At 36.8% G+C, this 14,745-nt stretch overlaps 1 protein-coding gene across 1 annotated transcript in view; it reads left to right on the top strand.

Annotated features, from left to right (window-relative positions):
- LOC107552247 (tyrosine-protein kinase RYK-like) overlaps positions 1 to 14,745 on the top strand; it is an 80,571-nt gene that overhangs the window by 52,473 nt on the left and 13,353 nt on the right. Inside the window, exons 5-12 of the mRNA XM_016234104.1 lie at positions 135 to 200; positions 306 to 447; positions 1,368 to 1,468; positions 3,087 to 3,170; positions 5,079 to 5,204; positions 6,640 to 6,726; positions 7,958 to 8,027; positions 12,472 to 12,631. Of these exons, the coding sequence (XP_016089590.1) occupies positions 135 to 200; positions 306 to 447; positions 1,368 to 1,468; positions 3,087 to 3,170; positions 5,079 to 5,204; positions 6,640 to 6,726; positions 7,958 to 8,027; positions 12,472 to 12,631 (836 nt within the window). The remainder of the gene's footprint in view (positions 1 to 134; positions 201 to 305; positions 448 to 1,367; positions 1,469 to 3,086; positions 3,171 to 5,078; positions 5,205 to 6,639; positions 6,727 to 7,957; positions 8,028 to 12,471; positions 12,632 to 14,745) is intronic.

Genomic DNA, 14,745 nt, shown 5'->3' with positions numbered 1-14,745 from the left:
ATATATATATATATATATATATATATATATATATATATATATATACACACACACACACACATACATATACAGACAGTAAACTGATATATGCCTTACACTTTGCTGATCCTTCACCTCATTGACTTACTTTACAGGAATTGAGCAACCAGAGCCCCCCAAAACTCTGCCATTCCCAAACACAACCATACAGAGAATAGACCGTGAGTATTTCCGATTTATTATTTGGCCTTTTTAGTGAATGTGGTTCTACAGTGAGATAGTCTTCACTCAGCTCTTGTAAACACACTCCCCTCTTTTGGTCTTAGCGAGCAGTTCAAATGCTCCCACCACATCCACACGAGTTTTCTACATCAGCGTGTGTGTGTGCTGCATCGTCATCTTCCTGGTAGCCATCATCCTCGCTGTGTTACACCTTCACAGCATGAAGAGAGTGGAAATGGATGACAGGTGCGTGTATGCATGCACTTCTGTGTTTTATTGTTTAGTTAGTTTAACTGCACCAAAACAGTAGTGGTCTCAGTACTACTCAGTAGTTCTCAGTTGTATAGAGCAAATATATAATATAATTATAATTATAATTATAATTTTTATAGTGGTTCTGGTCATTTGCTCTCTGTGTGTGTGTGTGTGTCTTTTTTATAAAATTGTTTCTATTCATTGTGGGTTGTCAGAAGAAGACGGGGAAAAAAATCTCATGTCCTACTAATTTCATACCAGAGCAGGGTAGTTTCACTGTGTTTTTTCTGAAATTAAATTGGGCATCAGTACAAAGAGCTGTCTTTTTCAGCATTATAAAAGGTTGGTAGATTAGATTTTATCTGCTTCTCTTTACAAGAAGAGACACAGAGCTTTGTTTATCTTCTAAAACATATCAACCTCAGAACAAGAATGTGCTCAGACTTCATTTTCTACCGGTGGATTGTTTTTGCTCCACAGCCTAAGTAGGCCAGAAGAAACCAGAACTGTTTAATAATGATGATGATGAGTCGATGACATTAGATCATGATTAGGTTCAATGAGTTTCAGGAGACAGGTTAAACCTGCAACATTTTAGGTCTTTCTTCAGAGGCCTCAGTGTTTAACCTTTGGAGTTGGAGTCTAATGGCTTTAATTAGGACAATTACACAGCACTTAGTTTTTAAATGCACTGGGGTTCAGGGCCAGGTAAAACCCTACACCCTTCTGAAAAAAACCAGATGATTTCATCATAAAAGAGGCTGTGAAAGCATTTAAAAATGAAGGACTGGTCTGTTTTAGTAAACAGATTTGAGGTTATTATAGTAAGTCGTGATATAAGCCAAAGTACCTTTCAAATTGGTGCATTTCAATTCCTAAATTAATTAATTTCCTCTCTCTAAATCTTTTAGCGTTAGCGACAGTGGAAGCTCTCAGGGTCTGTCTCAGCCGTCCACCCAGACCACCCAGTACCTGAGGGCAGACACCCCCAACAACGCTACACCTGTCACCAGTAAGACTACGACCAGACCATGTCTCTCACCCCTGACCTCAGATCAGCGACTCTCTCAAACATCTCAACCATCTGCCATAACCATCTGCACTCCTCTTCCATGTTTAAAATGAAACCAGAAACCAGTCAGAAACCTGTCTCTCCACCAGGAGAAGTAGCTCAAAGAGCAGATAAACATCACCAGGATGCTTTGCTCCCCATGGCTAAGACAGCAGCTTGTTAAATTGTTCTAAATTTCACACCTCTGGCTGCTTTTTGTCTTGTCGTGTATACACCAAATGTGCATTCCTTTATAAATGAGAAAATTGGAAACAAATGATTAAATTAGCTAAACTGGAATCAGAAGGTTGGAATAAACAGACAAACACATTCCCCCTCCACATTTTTGTCCATAAGGTTATTTAACCAGCATTCATTGTTTTTGTGTGATCGCAATAAGTACAAATGTTTCTTGTGTATGCGTACTTATGAAATTGTCAGGTCCCCTCACAATAGTACAAAAGTCATATGTTGGTCTCGTGGTATTTGCTCAATCCTTCACTGTCATTCGCTAGTGCCATCTTAGAGCCGTTTCTTCACACTTAGGTTGTTGTCTTTTTTTCCCTTTTTTTTCCACCACGAGAAGCTGGCCACTTCTTTTCCAACTTAGGACGCAAATAAGACCAAATCAACAGGAAGTTAACCTCCCTTCAACTTCCAATTAGTTGAAGTTTACCAGGTGATTCCGTGGGTCTTATATTCACAGTGGCCCCAGAAAATATTTAGACAGTTAAGTCACGAAATAAATGTCTCTGTGGCTTTTAATTAGATATGGAAATGTCAAATGGTACAATGTTTTTTTTTTTATTTAGAGCAAACATCACTTGACTCAGCCAAGAAATGTATTTTCATTTTAAGCTGGTGTCACTCCCTACATCTGAAAATGACTACTTCCCTCCTGTACAGTATGAGAAAAGCAATGTCAAATTAGTAAAATGTCCAAATACACAGCATTGTTAAAAAAAGGTAAGCAAAATTATGCCCCAGGACAGAAGTTGCTATATTAGCAAATGGCAGGAAACTGCAAAGTAGCTGATGTCGGTAACATAACAATTCCAACATTACTAATGTTATATATCCAAATTGTTTTCATACATACATCCCTGCATATAGAATGGTCTAGAAGTAACTTCTTCATCAGATGCGGAACATACTCAATAGTAAGCAATTTTTGCAGCTAAGTACTTTAAAATGTTTAGTAATCTTGGTGTTAACAGATTTGCGCAATATTTAAGGCCAGCCTTAGCAAATACTGTCCATCAGAGACAATCATGTTGTAAAGTTGCAAGTTATTTTCATAAACCAGTGTGGATAGTTGATCTTGGAGATGTCCGCTCCATTTTGCCCAGGCTGTGTACTTACATGGTGTGTAGTGCCTCCTAGTGGTCTTACATGCTTGGTGCACTAGTCTGTTTCATTCTTATACCATGTGTTTTCTTGTCTCACTCTTCTTGTGTGTGGAATAGCTCAGGCACCATCTGCCTGCTATGATTATTCATCCTTCATATACCTCTCTCCATCTTTCTTTTTTTCTCTCTCACTCCTCCTCCCTCCCTCCACCTCTTCCTTCTTCTATCAGATGCTCATACTGGCTCTGCACCCATGCTCCAGCTTGCAGGCGCCTCCTTCCCTCACCCTGGTGCCCCCTCGCATGAAACCAAAAGTAAGTTCTGCTGCTGTGTAGCAGATAGAGAGAGCAACCGGGAATCATGACTTAATCGTGTGCATTAACCTTCTACCTTTAACCTGGTTTCTTCTTCACCATCACCATTTTTTTTGTTTTTATTGGTCTTCACTGAGCTTGTTCATTGGTTTACACTGTATCACAGTGATGCACAGCACAAAGACGTGTTCTCGTTTGCATGACAAGAAGGTAAATCAGATAGCCATGGTAAATTAGTTCACCCAAAAAGGAAAATTCTATCATCATTTACTCACCCTCATGTTGTTCCAAACCTGTATGAGTTGAAGAATGTGGGTAACCAAACAGTTTACTTACCATAGTCTGGAAAAAAAATGCTATGAAAATCAATGTCTACCGTCGACTGCACCTTGGGGAAGTCGTGGCCTAATGGTTAGAGAGTCGGACTCATAACCCAAAGGTTGTGGGTTCGAGTCTCATACCGGCAGGGATTGTAGGTGGGGAGAGTGAATGTACAGCACTCTCTCCCACCTTCAATACCACGACTGAGGTGCCCTTGAGCAAGGCACCGAACCCCAACTGCTCCCCGGGCGCCGCAGCATAAATGGCTGCCCACTGCTCCGGGTGTGTGTTCACGGTTTGTTCAACAGTGTGTTCACTGCTGTGTGTGTGCACTTTGGATGGGTAAATGCAGAGCACTAATTCCGAGTATGGGTCACCATACTTGGCCACACGTCACTTCACTTCACTTTTGCCTACACTAACGTAGAAAAATGTATCATTACAAAAGATTACAACGAGTTTGGAATGTTTTTAAAAGGAGTCTCTCATGCTCCCCAAGACTGCATTTATTTAATAAAAAATACAGTAAAATAGTAATAGTTTGAAATATTATTACAATTTAAAATAACTGTTTTCTCTTTTAATGTATTTTAAAATGTAATTTTTTCCTGTGATGGCAATTATTTTATTTTTTTTAGCAGCCATTACTCCAGTGTCCAGAAATCATTCTAAAATGCAGATCTGGTGCTCAGGAAACATGTCTTATTATGATGAGTTTTAAAAACTATACTGCTTAACTTTTATAAAAACTGTTGATACATTTGTCTTTTTATTTTACAGATTATGAGGACTGTGTAGATTTGACTCGGGAATGTTAGCAGTTTCACATTAGTTACCTATAATAACCACTTGGGGGCAGCATCATGCACATTTAGTATGAGTAGAGAAATTTAGTCTAAATCAATCAGAACACTGGCTAGTTGTATTGTTAGTGAAAAGTGATATTTACATTTGGTTTTGTATTCATAATCAAGTCACCTTTATTTATATAAAGTGCTTATATACAATACTGATTGTGTCAAAGCGGCTTTACAGTTATCAACTGTATTTATATAAACACTAATATAATGTTACCACAAGGCACAGTGAAGTATTGATTATAAACAGGGAAATTATTCAGACCTAAAAACAACACATGCATGAGACACAACCAAATTTAAACAGCCTTATGTACTGGTATTTGTGCTCACAGTACATGTTGACATGTTTTTTTTTTATGTGTATTTGGCTTGTGTATTTTAAAGTACACTGCAGCTAAATGACAGAATAAAACACAGCTTTCTCTAAACATCTAATACAATTAACTGTGTATAACTGTGAGATAAAATCAGTTAAACACCAAAACATGTTCTGCAAGAGTGACGCTGCAGTATTTGCCTTTGGCAAAGCTGGGGTTTTTACTTCATTGATGAAGTGTCTAAATACTTCCAGTTGTCAAAATAACACTGCAAACCTCTTTCATTCCATGAATCGTCTTTGTTTTGATTAGTCTGTTATTAGACAGGCTTTTAATTAGTTCTAATGTGAATTATTAACACTTATTTTAATCCAGCATTTGTGTGTGTGTGTGTGTGTGTCTGTTTTCAGGTTATCCCTCGCTGCGGATTGAGAAGAATGACTTGAGAAGTGTCACTCTCCTTGAGGCCAAGGCAAAGGTCAAAGACATCGCCATCTCCAGAGAGAGAGTCACACTACGAGACGTCTTACATGAAGGTATCTAATCCCACAAGCCTCATAGACACACATGGAAACCACAGCAAGTTAATACTGCTTTTGAAAGACTCGATTCTTAGTAGCCGTGTCTATCTCAGTGCCACTGACACATATCTTTCTAATAGTGGTTCTTTTGAACGGCTAGTTCAACTGAAATTGCATCATGGCAAACAAATGCGTCAGCGTCATTTGCCCACTCAGCTTGAGGTTAGACACTTCCCCCTGCAAAATAATTTTGTTGGATCACACAAGAGCTGTGCTCCAGCGGGAAATCTGCACTCAAGCACTTAATTGGAGTCCAAACAGAAAAGCGCTCTGCTGGGCCTTGAGCCAGCACAGCTTTAGGCTTGCACAGAAGATGTTGACACAAATGTCATTAGTCACATAAGCTATACAACATAAACAAAATTCTGCGTCAAGAACCCGCTTTATTTGACTTGCGTTCTTGCAAAATCTCAGGGCAGTAATTCCCCTCTGTAGCATCTTTTTTCCATTAGTGAGACTTTCATCATGTACGTGTGGCCACAAGCTTGATGAAGCTGATTTATTATTTATAAGAAACTGTGTTTTAAGTGCTGACTTGGCAAACTAAAGCTGGTTAATCTGATTAAACCAATTTTATTGGACATTTAGGGAAATGTCAGATTATTATTATTATCATTTTTTTTTTTTTTTGAAGGGACATTTGCTTTTGTGTGTGTGTGTGTGTGTGTGTGTTTTTTAAATGACCAGCTTAATGTTTTATTTGAATGGCCTTTATTTGAAGTGCAAATTTCAAAGTTCTTTTACTTATTAAATATTTGATGCAATTGCTATGTGGTAATACCAAGGTCAAAAACACAAGAGTGTGGCTCCTTTTACTCAAAAATGAAAAATGTTCTGTTTACCCTTTTGTTGTCCCAAATCGTATTACCTTTTCATCTGTGCAACAAAAATTTTTTTGAAGAATATACTTGCTGCCATTTTCCATATTATAAGGGTAAATGAGAAATGAGGGCTGTCAAGCTCTGAAATGACAAAATAAGCAAGTGGTTCAAAGTCTTGTAAAATCATACGATAGCTATGTGTGAAGCACAGAACAAAAAAAAAGTTGTTAACCATTTTTTTTTTTAGGTCATCCAGGATACCTGTTGATACCTGCTGTGCTTTTCACCATGCAAAAGTTGGCATGTTGTTTTATCCCAAATATGCACTGAAACTAGAAGTAGATTACATATAGCAAGATAGATATTTGTTCTTTTCATGATTGATATTTGAAAAATATAAATGATAATCCGGTCCTCTAACCCTAACACTGTTCATTGAAACAGATTCATTGAGACTGATTCATTTATTATGTGAGACAGTCTGTGTATATTTCTATTAACTGAGATACCGAGATTTCATAATGTCAGCTGTTTTCTTAGTGACTTTTTTTTTTTTTTTTGATCCTCAGGGACCTTTGGCCGCATTTTTCATGGAGTCTTGCTTGACGAGAAGGACCCAAGCAAAGAGAAACAAGTCTTTGTGAAAGCAGTGAAAGGTAAATCCTCTCTTTTAACTCTCATTTGATGCCTCCCTTGAGTACAGTTTTCTAAAATGAACCATTTAAAATAACTTTCCCAACAGGATTAAAAAGAACTGTTTTCTCAGGAAAATCATGAGGGATTGTTTGTGATAATGAGCCTCGTTGTGAAGTTCCAAAGTTCATAATACAAGAATGAAACTGATGTTTCTTTAGAAAATGCAAATGCCATGAGAAACTTCAGCACTTCCCGTCACACTGCTCACCCCTTCATTTGCCCTTGTGCCTTGTTTGCCCAGCGCAGGACTGGTGCCAACCACCAGACAATGCCACTGTACCAGCCTCTGCTGGGCCAAGCTGTTCGGTTTCCACCCCGGCCCTTGCACAAGGGACAGGAAACCATACACTCCAAGCATCCGTCAAAAGCTGTTCTCCAAGATTAAGCCAGACCTCTGTGAACTAATTCTAAATGTGTTCACTCAACCAGCAATCTGAGAGACTGGCTGAAAGGCATTAGGCTGTTTTTAGAGCAATCAAACTTTCTCAAGTGCAAGGTGGAGGGTTGTTCAGGACCTGCATGCACCTTTTACTAACAAGGACTTGCCTGACGGGGCAAAACAGATCAAATAAAATCCAACAGAATGTTCACTTGATTTAATGTTCTTTTAAATGGATAGTTCACACAAAAATGGGTATTTGCATACCCACATTTCATTACAAACGTGTATGGCTTTCTTCTTTGGAACTCATGGTGCATCTAAGATTATCCTGGCTATCTTTTTCTTTATAATGAATGTAAATGAGTACTGGGGCTCCAAAAATGCTGACAAATACATCATAAAAGTAGTTCATATGCCATGTGAAAGCATTGTGTGTGGAACAATCTACATTTTTTTATTACCTTTTTTACCTTTGCATTATTTTCGAAAGTTATAGTCCCTGTTCATTGTAACTGAAAAAAGCAGAAAGAGTATGATATGAGTTAAATGAAATAATAAAAAATGAAATAATGATACAATCTTTTAAATTTGACAAAATGTTCAAACATTTCCTCCTATTCTTTAGTGCTGCTTGACATTTAGGATCTGGCTATTTCCAGATATTTGAGGGTTCACTTTCTTATTTTGATTGGTGTGTGGAGAGATGAGAAGACTTTGTCAGTTGATTCTGTCAGGTTTCCCTCACGATTGGGTTGTCCAGGTTTGCGACACACATCCCTGACACTTTGTTCTTGCATTTTGCCTTGCAGATCACGCCTCAGAGGTACAGGTGACCATGATGCTTACAGAAAGCTGTAAACTACGGGGCCTTCACCACAGGTGAGTTACAGCCACCATGTGCTGCTTTCTTGACGCTTGAAGAACTTCATCTTTTGCACAATCTGCCATATCATTCTCCCTTTATAGAAACCGTGAGTTTTGTACAGAATCATTGGTTTTATATTTGCTATGTATATATGTGTGTATGTATGTGTGTGTATATATATATATATATAGATATATATATATATATTCTCTCACAGAGTGTTCATTTTAATTATTCCGATGCTAGTGGTGCAGAAATTACACACTTCACCTTTAAACAAATCCTTTCATATATGAACAAAGCTTGTCATAGATGTGTTTTGAATCGCAGGGAGCTCTGTTTCTTACATACTGAGTAGGGAATATCTGTGGAAGTAACTTAACAAAAAATCCCTGTAACGTCATCAAACACACAAACTGATTAGAGGTTTTGAGAATGATGACATAATATGCTTGTGTATATAAATATAAATTACCATACTTTCTTGATGGGTACATTACCCTGTCCACAGTGGAAGCATGGTGTGTAATGTTTGAATTTTGTGACACCAATATGATGGCCACAAAACTGTAGTGTAAATGGATCACTAAAATTAACTTCACAAATCCAGCGACTAGTTGTTCTCTGGTGTGGGCTGTCTGACAAAAGATCTGAGCAAATCCAGTTCTGGATCCAAGGCCTGGGCGTTTATGATATACTAATATATAGGCCTACCGGTACCACATTGGTTATCTATTATCAACAGATATTACTAAATTATTAGTATTTATCAGTAATTTATATTTAAAGTAACTTTGAAGTGAGTCTTAAGTGTAAAGTTGATCTTAAAAAAAAAAACTAATTGTTGTCATTGTTGAAAAGTTAAATAAAATAAAATTGTATTGCCTAAATTCACTTGTGGCGTTTTTGTTTTTAATTTTATTTAGAAAAAATATTGAATTTTAATATCAGCCAATTATTGGCCATTGGTTATCTATTTATTGATGAGAACTACTGAATACTACTGAAACCTATTCAATCTAAAAAAAAACAAAAAAAAAACGAACAAAATAAATATACTGTTGACATGAACTGCAATGAAAATTTAATTTTAAACTGAATACTAATTTTGTAATCCTGGTCATCTTTATTTTGTATCATTTTACATAATATTTAATATCACTTCATCTTCATTCAGAATCATTTTCCTGATATTAAAGGGGTCATATGATGCGAATTCAAGTTTTACGTTCTCTTTGGAGTGTTACTTGAGTAGTGTAAATTCAGCTAATATTAAGTAGCGCAATGACACTCCTAGTGTTAGCCATAAATCATTCTGAGGCAGGTGTTTATATTAGAGACCCTCCAGCAGAACACCTGGAGTATTCAGATTATCCTGATTTAATTGCTTTTTTCTGAACAGTGAATTCATTGTGCAGATCCTCAATCAACATCGAGTGATCTTTCTATGATAGGTGCTTTACGGTGGTGTACTGTTCACAATCAAGCCTTTGTGATGTTAACCCTGGGCGGTCTTTCATTCAGCTGCCACTGAACCCGCTTCAAAGACAAGATTACATGCTCTATATTCGATCAGTCAGACCAGTGTAAAATGACCAGACCAGTTCTTAAAATGGTTAGCTGGGTGCTTTAAGCTATCAGTTTTTCCTCTTCAAGACCAAGCTTGTTGTGACAGTGTTGTTATACTTCCTGCCTCAATGCACAATTGTTTTTTTTTATAAAACATAAGTTATGTAAACTACCCATGCTTTAGATAACACCCTGCATTTTGGACATTGAAAGTGGATGATTTATTGTAGTTTTTACTGCCAAAATTTTCACCTCTCACCTGAACTGAATCTTAGATGTATGTCTGTTTGCTGCCTTCTAAGGGTGTGCAAAACGACATACTTTTAAAAATGGTTCTGTGTGAATGACTAGTCAGTCTTAAGGAAGCACTGTATAATTAGGCTGGTTTAGGGTCTTGTACCCTGTCCACCAGATGCTGATCAAACAGCTTGACGGAGCCAGACTGAATGGAGCAGTATGCAAGAATTTTGAGACCCGTTTGAAAAAGTTAACACCCTAGGGAAGCACAACATATATCGACTAAAATGTTTGTCTGCACATAGACCAGCATTTAATAAAATAAATAAATATAAATGACTGAATGCTTGAATGCAGAGGAATCAAATAAATGGGGTATAGATTTTCTGCATAAACTATGCATGATGTATTGGGGTTGTTCTGTATTGTGTTATATATACATGACCAATCAGAAATGTGGAGTAATTCAGCTTTGCCATCACAAGAAGAAATTACAATTTAAAATGTTACAACAGAAAACAGTCTATTTAAATTATACTAATATTCCACAATATTACTGTATTTCTGATTGAATAAACACAGCCATGGTGAGAATAGACTTTTAAACTATTGTATATCAGCAAGTGTTGTATATTTAATTATACATGTTTTTCTTCTGTTTATAAATGTATATAGATTACCTTTACAGTCAAATGAATATTTTCCATATTGTACATTTAAAAAATGTGATGCTTAAATTCACTTGTTTTTTTGTTTTTTTAGCATTTTATTTTTATTTTTTTTACTTTACACTGTAATATTGGCCATTTATTGAGTATTGGTCGTAAAATAATTATCAGCTTATTAGTATTTTAATATCTGTGCATTTCTAAATGAAACTAAATCATTGCTTTCAAGTGATTTGCAAAGAGGAATAAATTAGAGTCTTGACTTCTCAAAGAGGGGTTTAGCGTGTTGACCGTCATACACTTGCTGTTAGACTGTTGGCACACTAAAGCACCCTCTCAGAGAAGTTACGTGTCTAAATTGATCCCCCTTAAGGCATGACAGCTAAAAAGAAAAGTGTTGTATATTTAATTATACATGTTTTTCTTCTGTTTATAAATGTATATAGATTACCTTTACAGTCAAATGAATATTTTCCATATTGTACATTAAAAAATGTGATGCTTAAATTCACTTGTTTTTTTGTTTTTTTAGCATTTTATTTTTATTTTTTTTACTTTACACTGTAATATTGGCCATTTATTGAGTATTGGTCGTAAAATAATTATCAGCTTATTAGTATTTTAATATCTGTGCATTTCTAAATGAAACTAAATCATTGCTTTCAAGTGATTTGCAAAGAGGAATAAATTAGAGTCTTGACTTCTCAAAGAGGGGTTTAGCGTGTTGACCGTCATACACTTGCTGTTAGACTGTTGGCACACTAAAGCACCCTCTCAGAGAAGTTACGTGTCTAAATTGATCCCCCTTAAGGCATGACAGCTAAAAAGAAAAGGTTGAGATTTACTAGACACTCTCATTGACCCATCCCTACCTGCTACATGTACTACATTCTCTCTTTCAGTCTAAATCACTCTAACCAAATTCACACTGAACAAACAGGAATGAGCATGCACCATCAAACTCATGTGACACCCGAGTTTGTCATACACTGCAATTATTTTGTTCTAAAGCCTTGTGTATAGTTCATCTGAAAAGCCTTTCATTTAGAGAAGATTATGACCTTGTCAGTTAGCACCCAGGCTTTCTTGTTGTATCTGACTCTAGATAGATTACACAAGGATGCCTGAAGTTGAGCCACTCCCTCTAAAGAGTTAAAGCGTTAGTGTTTGGCTTTGCATCTAGGTGCAGAGGATGTTTATGTTTAGTGAGGTAACTGTCATTACATCAGACGTCAAACTCTTCATACCAGATGAGATTCAACAGAGGAACTTGTTGCTCCATCAAGTCTGGTTTCCTAAGAGGTGAACCGTAACCACGAGCATCTGTGTACCCACTCGTCATGTGTCCTGCTTTTGGTTTCTCTTGCTGGGCCTAGTACATTAAAATGTACTACATTTCTTAGACTCCCAGTGACCCTTACAATGTCTTCTTGGTCACATAATAATTTTGTCCACTCTCTCTTGTTTTACCCACAAAGGCCATCTCTCAACAAGACCTGGTCCACATGGCAATACAGATTTCATGTGGGATGAGCTATCTGTCACGGAGGGAGGTTATTCACAAAGACCTGGCTGCCAGAAACTGTGTGTAAGTGCCATTTGACCTCAAGTTCTCCCACTATTTACCATTTTACATCAGCTGTCCTTCACACAGGAGTATACAGCTGCACCAAGTGTTACATATTGGCATTGGCTATTAAAAAAAAAGATAACGTACAGTCTAATAGTCATTATTGCAATTATTATGATAATGACTAATCAGATGTGCGTTATCCCATTTATGTCATTGGTCATTGCCAAATAAATAAACAAATGAAATACTGATTTGACCGTAAAGCATTTAATTTGTATTTATTTATTTATTTATTCTCTCTCTATGCATTCTTTACCGTCTGTTTGCATTAACATGTAAACGGATTAGCATGTATATTTTGTTTAGACGTCTTATATCTGAAGATTTTTATTAATTAATTTATTTTTGTAGAATTGATAACAGTATGCAAGTGAAGATCACAGACAATGCGCTGGCCCGTGATCTCTTCCCCATGGACTACCACTGCCTCGGAGACAATGAGAACCGACCCGTTCGCTGGATGGCTTTGGAGAGTTTGCTTAACAATGACTTCTCTAGTGCCAGTGATGTGGTAAGAGTTGCTGCTCCTTTTTGCCTTTTTTGCAACAGACTTTAACATGCACTCACATAATATTTTGTTTCATATCAGGAGCAGGTGTTCTCTAAATTATTTTTTTTCTCTTCCTGTGGATATTTTGCCTATAAAAGAATGTCATACCCTTTTAGTATTGTTTTATGGCACTGATAAAATCACTATCATTTTTAACTAAGGTCCTGCACACTCATTCATGGGCACTCAGATTGTGTCCCAAATCCTGGTAACAGGTTTAAAATTGTGTAACAACTTTGACGTCATACTGTCTGCTCCATCATGCTTCAGGTGCCCATGAACTTGTTGAGGCTTGTGTTGTCAGCTGCATGCAGCAATACCGCAGTTAACACACATTTGAGTTTCCCTAATATGTTTATTTTCAGAATAATAGTCCTGTAATAGGTGTACAATCAAGTTTCAGAGAATTTCGCAAGTCTGCAAATGTGTGTAGTGCAAAGTAAAGGGATAGTTCACTCAAAACTGAAATTTGTCACCATTTACTTACTCTCACATCATTCCAAACTCTAAAGACTTTAATTTAGCAATGAAACAAATGAATGTTTTTACTGAAATGTGACAGTTTTCTGTTTCTCCATTGAAAGACCATTACGCCAGATCTTCAGTGCTTCACAGAGTTCATAAAGATATTGTAACAAAAACAAACAAGTCTTCTGAAGAGAGATGATCGCTTTATATGAAGAACAGATTTAATTTAGGCTTTTATTCACATATAAATAGGATCAACACACATACATGGAGCACATCAAATATGGTAAATGAAGCTCAAACATGCCTGCTTGATGCACAAGAACCAATGAGGTTTGTTCTTGTGTATCATGCAAGAACCAATAAGCTTTATTCTTGTGCTTAAAGCAAATAAGGGTTACTAGTCCATTTATATTGATTACTTTTATAATGTCAAGTTTTGGTGTAATGGACTTTCAGTGGAGGGACACTAATGTCTGAGATTTTATGAACAACATCTTAATTTCTGCCTTGGAAAAAAAAATGTATTGGGTCAAAACAACATGAAAGTGAGTAAATGATGATAGAATTTGCATTTTTGGGTGACGTATCCTTTTAAGCAAACTCAAGCTTAGGAAATGGCAAAGCAAACCCCTGGCTCATTTTTGTATTTATGAAAGAAGTGAATGGGGGAGAAAATTGTATTTGTCTGGCAACACACTGTATGTTCCCGTCTGTCTCACTCAAAGTGCCAAGGAAACAACCCACCCTAGACAGTCAGGAAGTACTGAACGCCGCCTGGCTGCCTCATAAATGACACACCGGGTCAATAGTGGCTGGTGCTGCCCCCCTGCCAGGAACAATTATTAAGTTTCTGTTTATTGGACAATTGGAGCTGGTGATGAGCAGTGGCCTGGTATGGAAATTTACTCTTGTTTACTGGGATACACTGCAGAATCGTTTTTACCGTAAGGGCCGGTAGTGCAGGATATCACCCACCCAGTGAGACATAAGACCGAATTCCAGATCACCAGTGGATGTCCACCTTGATCTGCGCCCAATTACCCTCTCATAGCCTCTCAACGTCCAACAAACAAAAAAAACATTAAATGTGGACAACATCTTTTTATATGTAAAGAAGCCTGTCTGTTTTTAAATGTCTAGAAAGAAAAGATGGCCATAATTGTCTTTTAGTGAATAGGGAGAATTAATTTAAAGTGTGTTCTGCAGTCAAGTGTGTCGCCCTCAAGCGCAAACATAATTTTTATAGTTCTTTAACTGTTTAGTAGTGGTGCAACGGATCACAAAATTCACGGTTCGAATCATATACGGATTTTGAGTCGGGGATCGGATCATTTTTTTGGATCAGCAAAAAAATAAAAAATAATTTAAGTACTTCTATACCATAGAAAAAAACTACTAGCTTAACTAATAAAGTTAGTATTAAAACAAGAACAATTACACAAATTACAAGCATAGATGAAAACAACAAATCACAGTTACAAATATCAGAATTTAGGTGCAGAAATAATAATAAATAAGTTTAACACAATAGTGCTCACTGCACAAGTTAAATACAGATTAATCTTTGTTAGAGCTGTGGTGTTATTTGATTAGCAGACAGAAAC

This window comes from Sinocyclocheilus grahami, unplaced genomic scaffold (assembly GCF_001515645.1).
Source record: "Sinocyclocheilus grahami isolate Dianchi unplaced genomic scaffold, SAMN03320097.WGS_v1.1 scaffold444.1, whole genome shotgun sequence".
NCBI classification, from domain to species: domain Eukaryota; kingdom Metazoa; phylum Chordata; class Actinopteri; order Cypriniformes; family Cyprinidae; genus Sinocyclocheilus; species Sinocyclocheilus grahami.
This window is presented reverse-complemented; position numbering and strand designations above follow the sequence as displayed.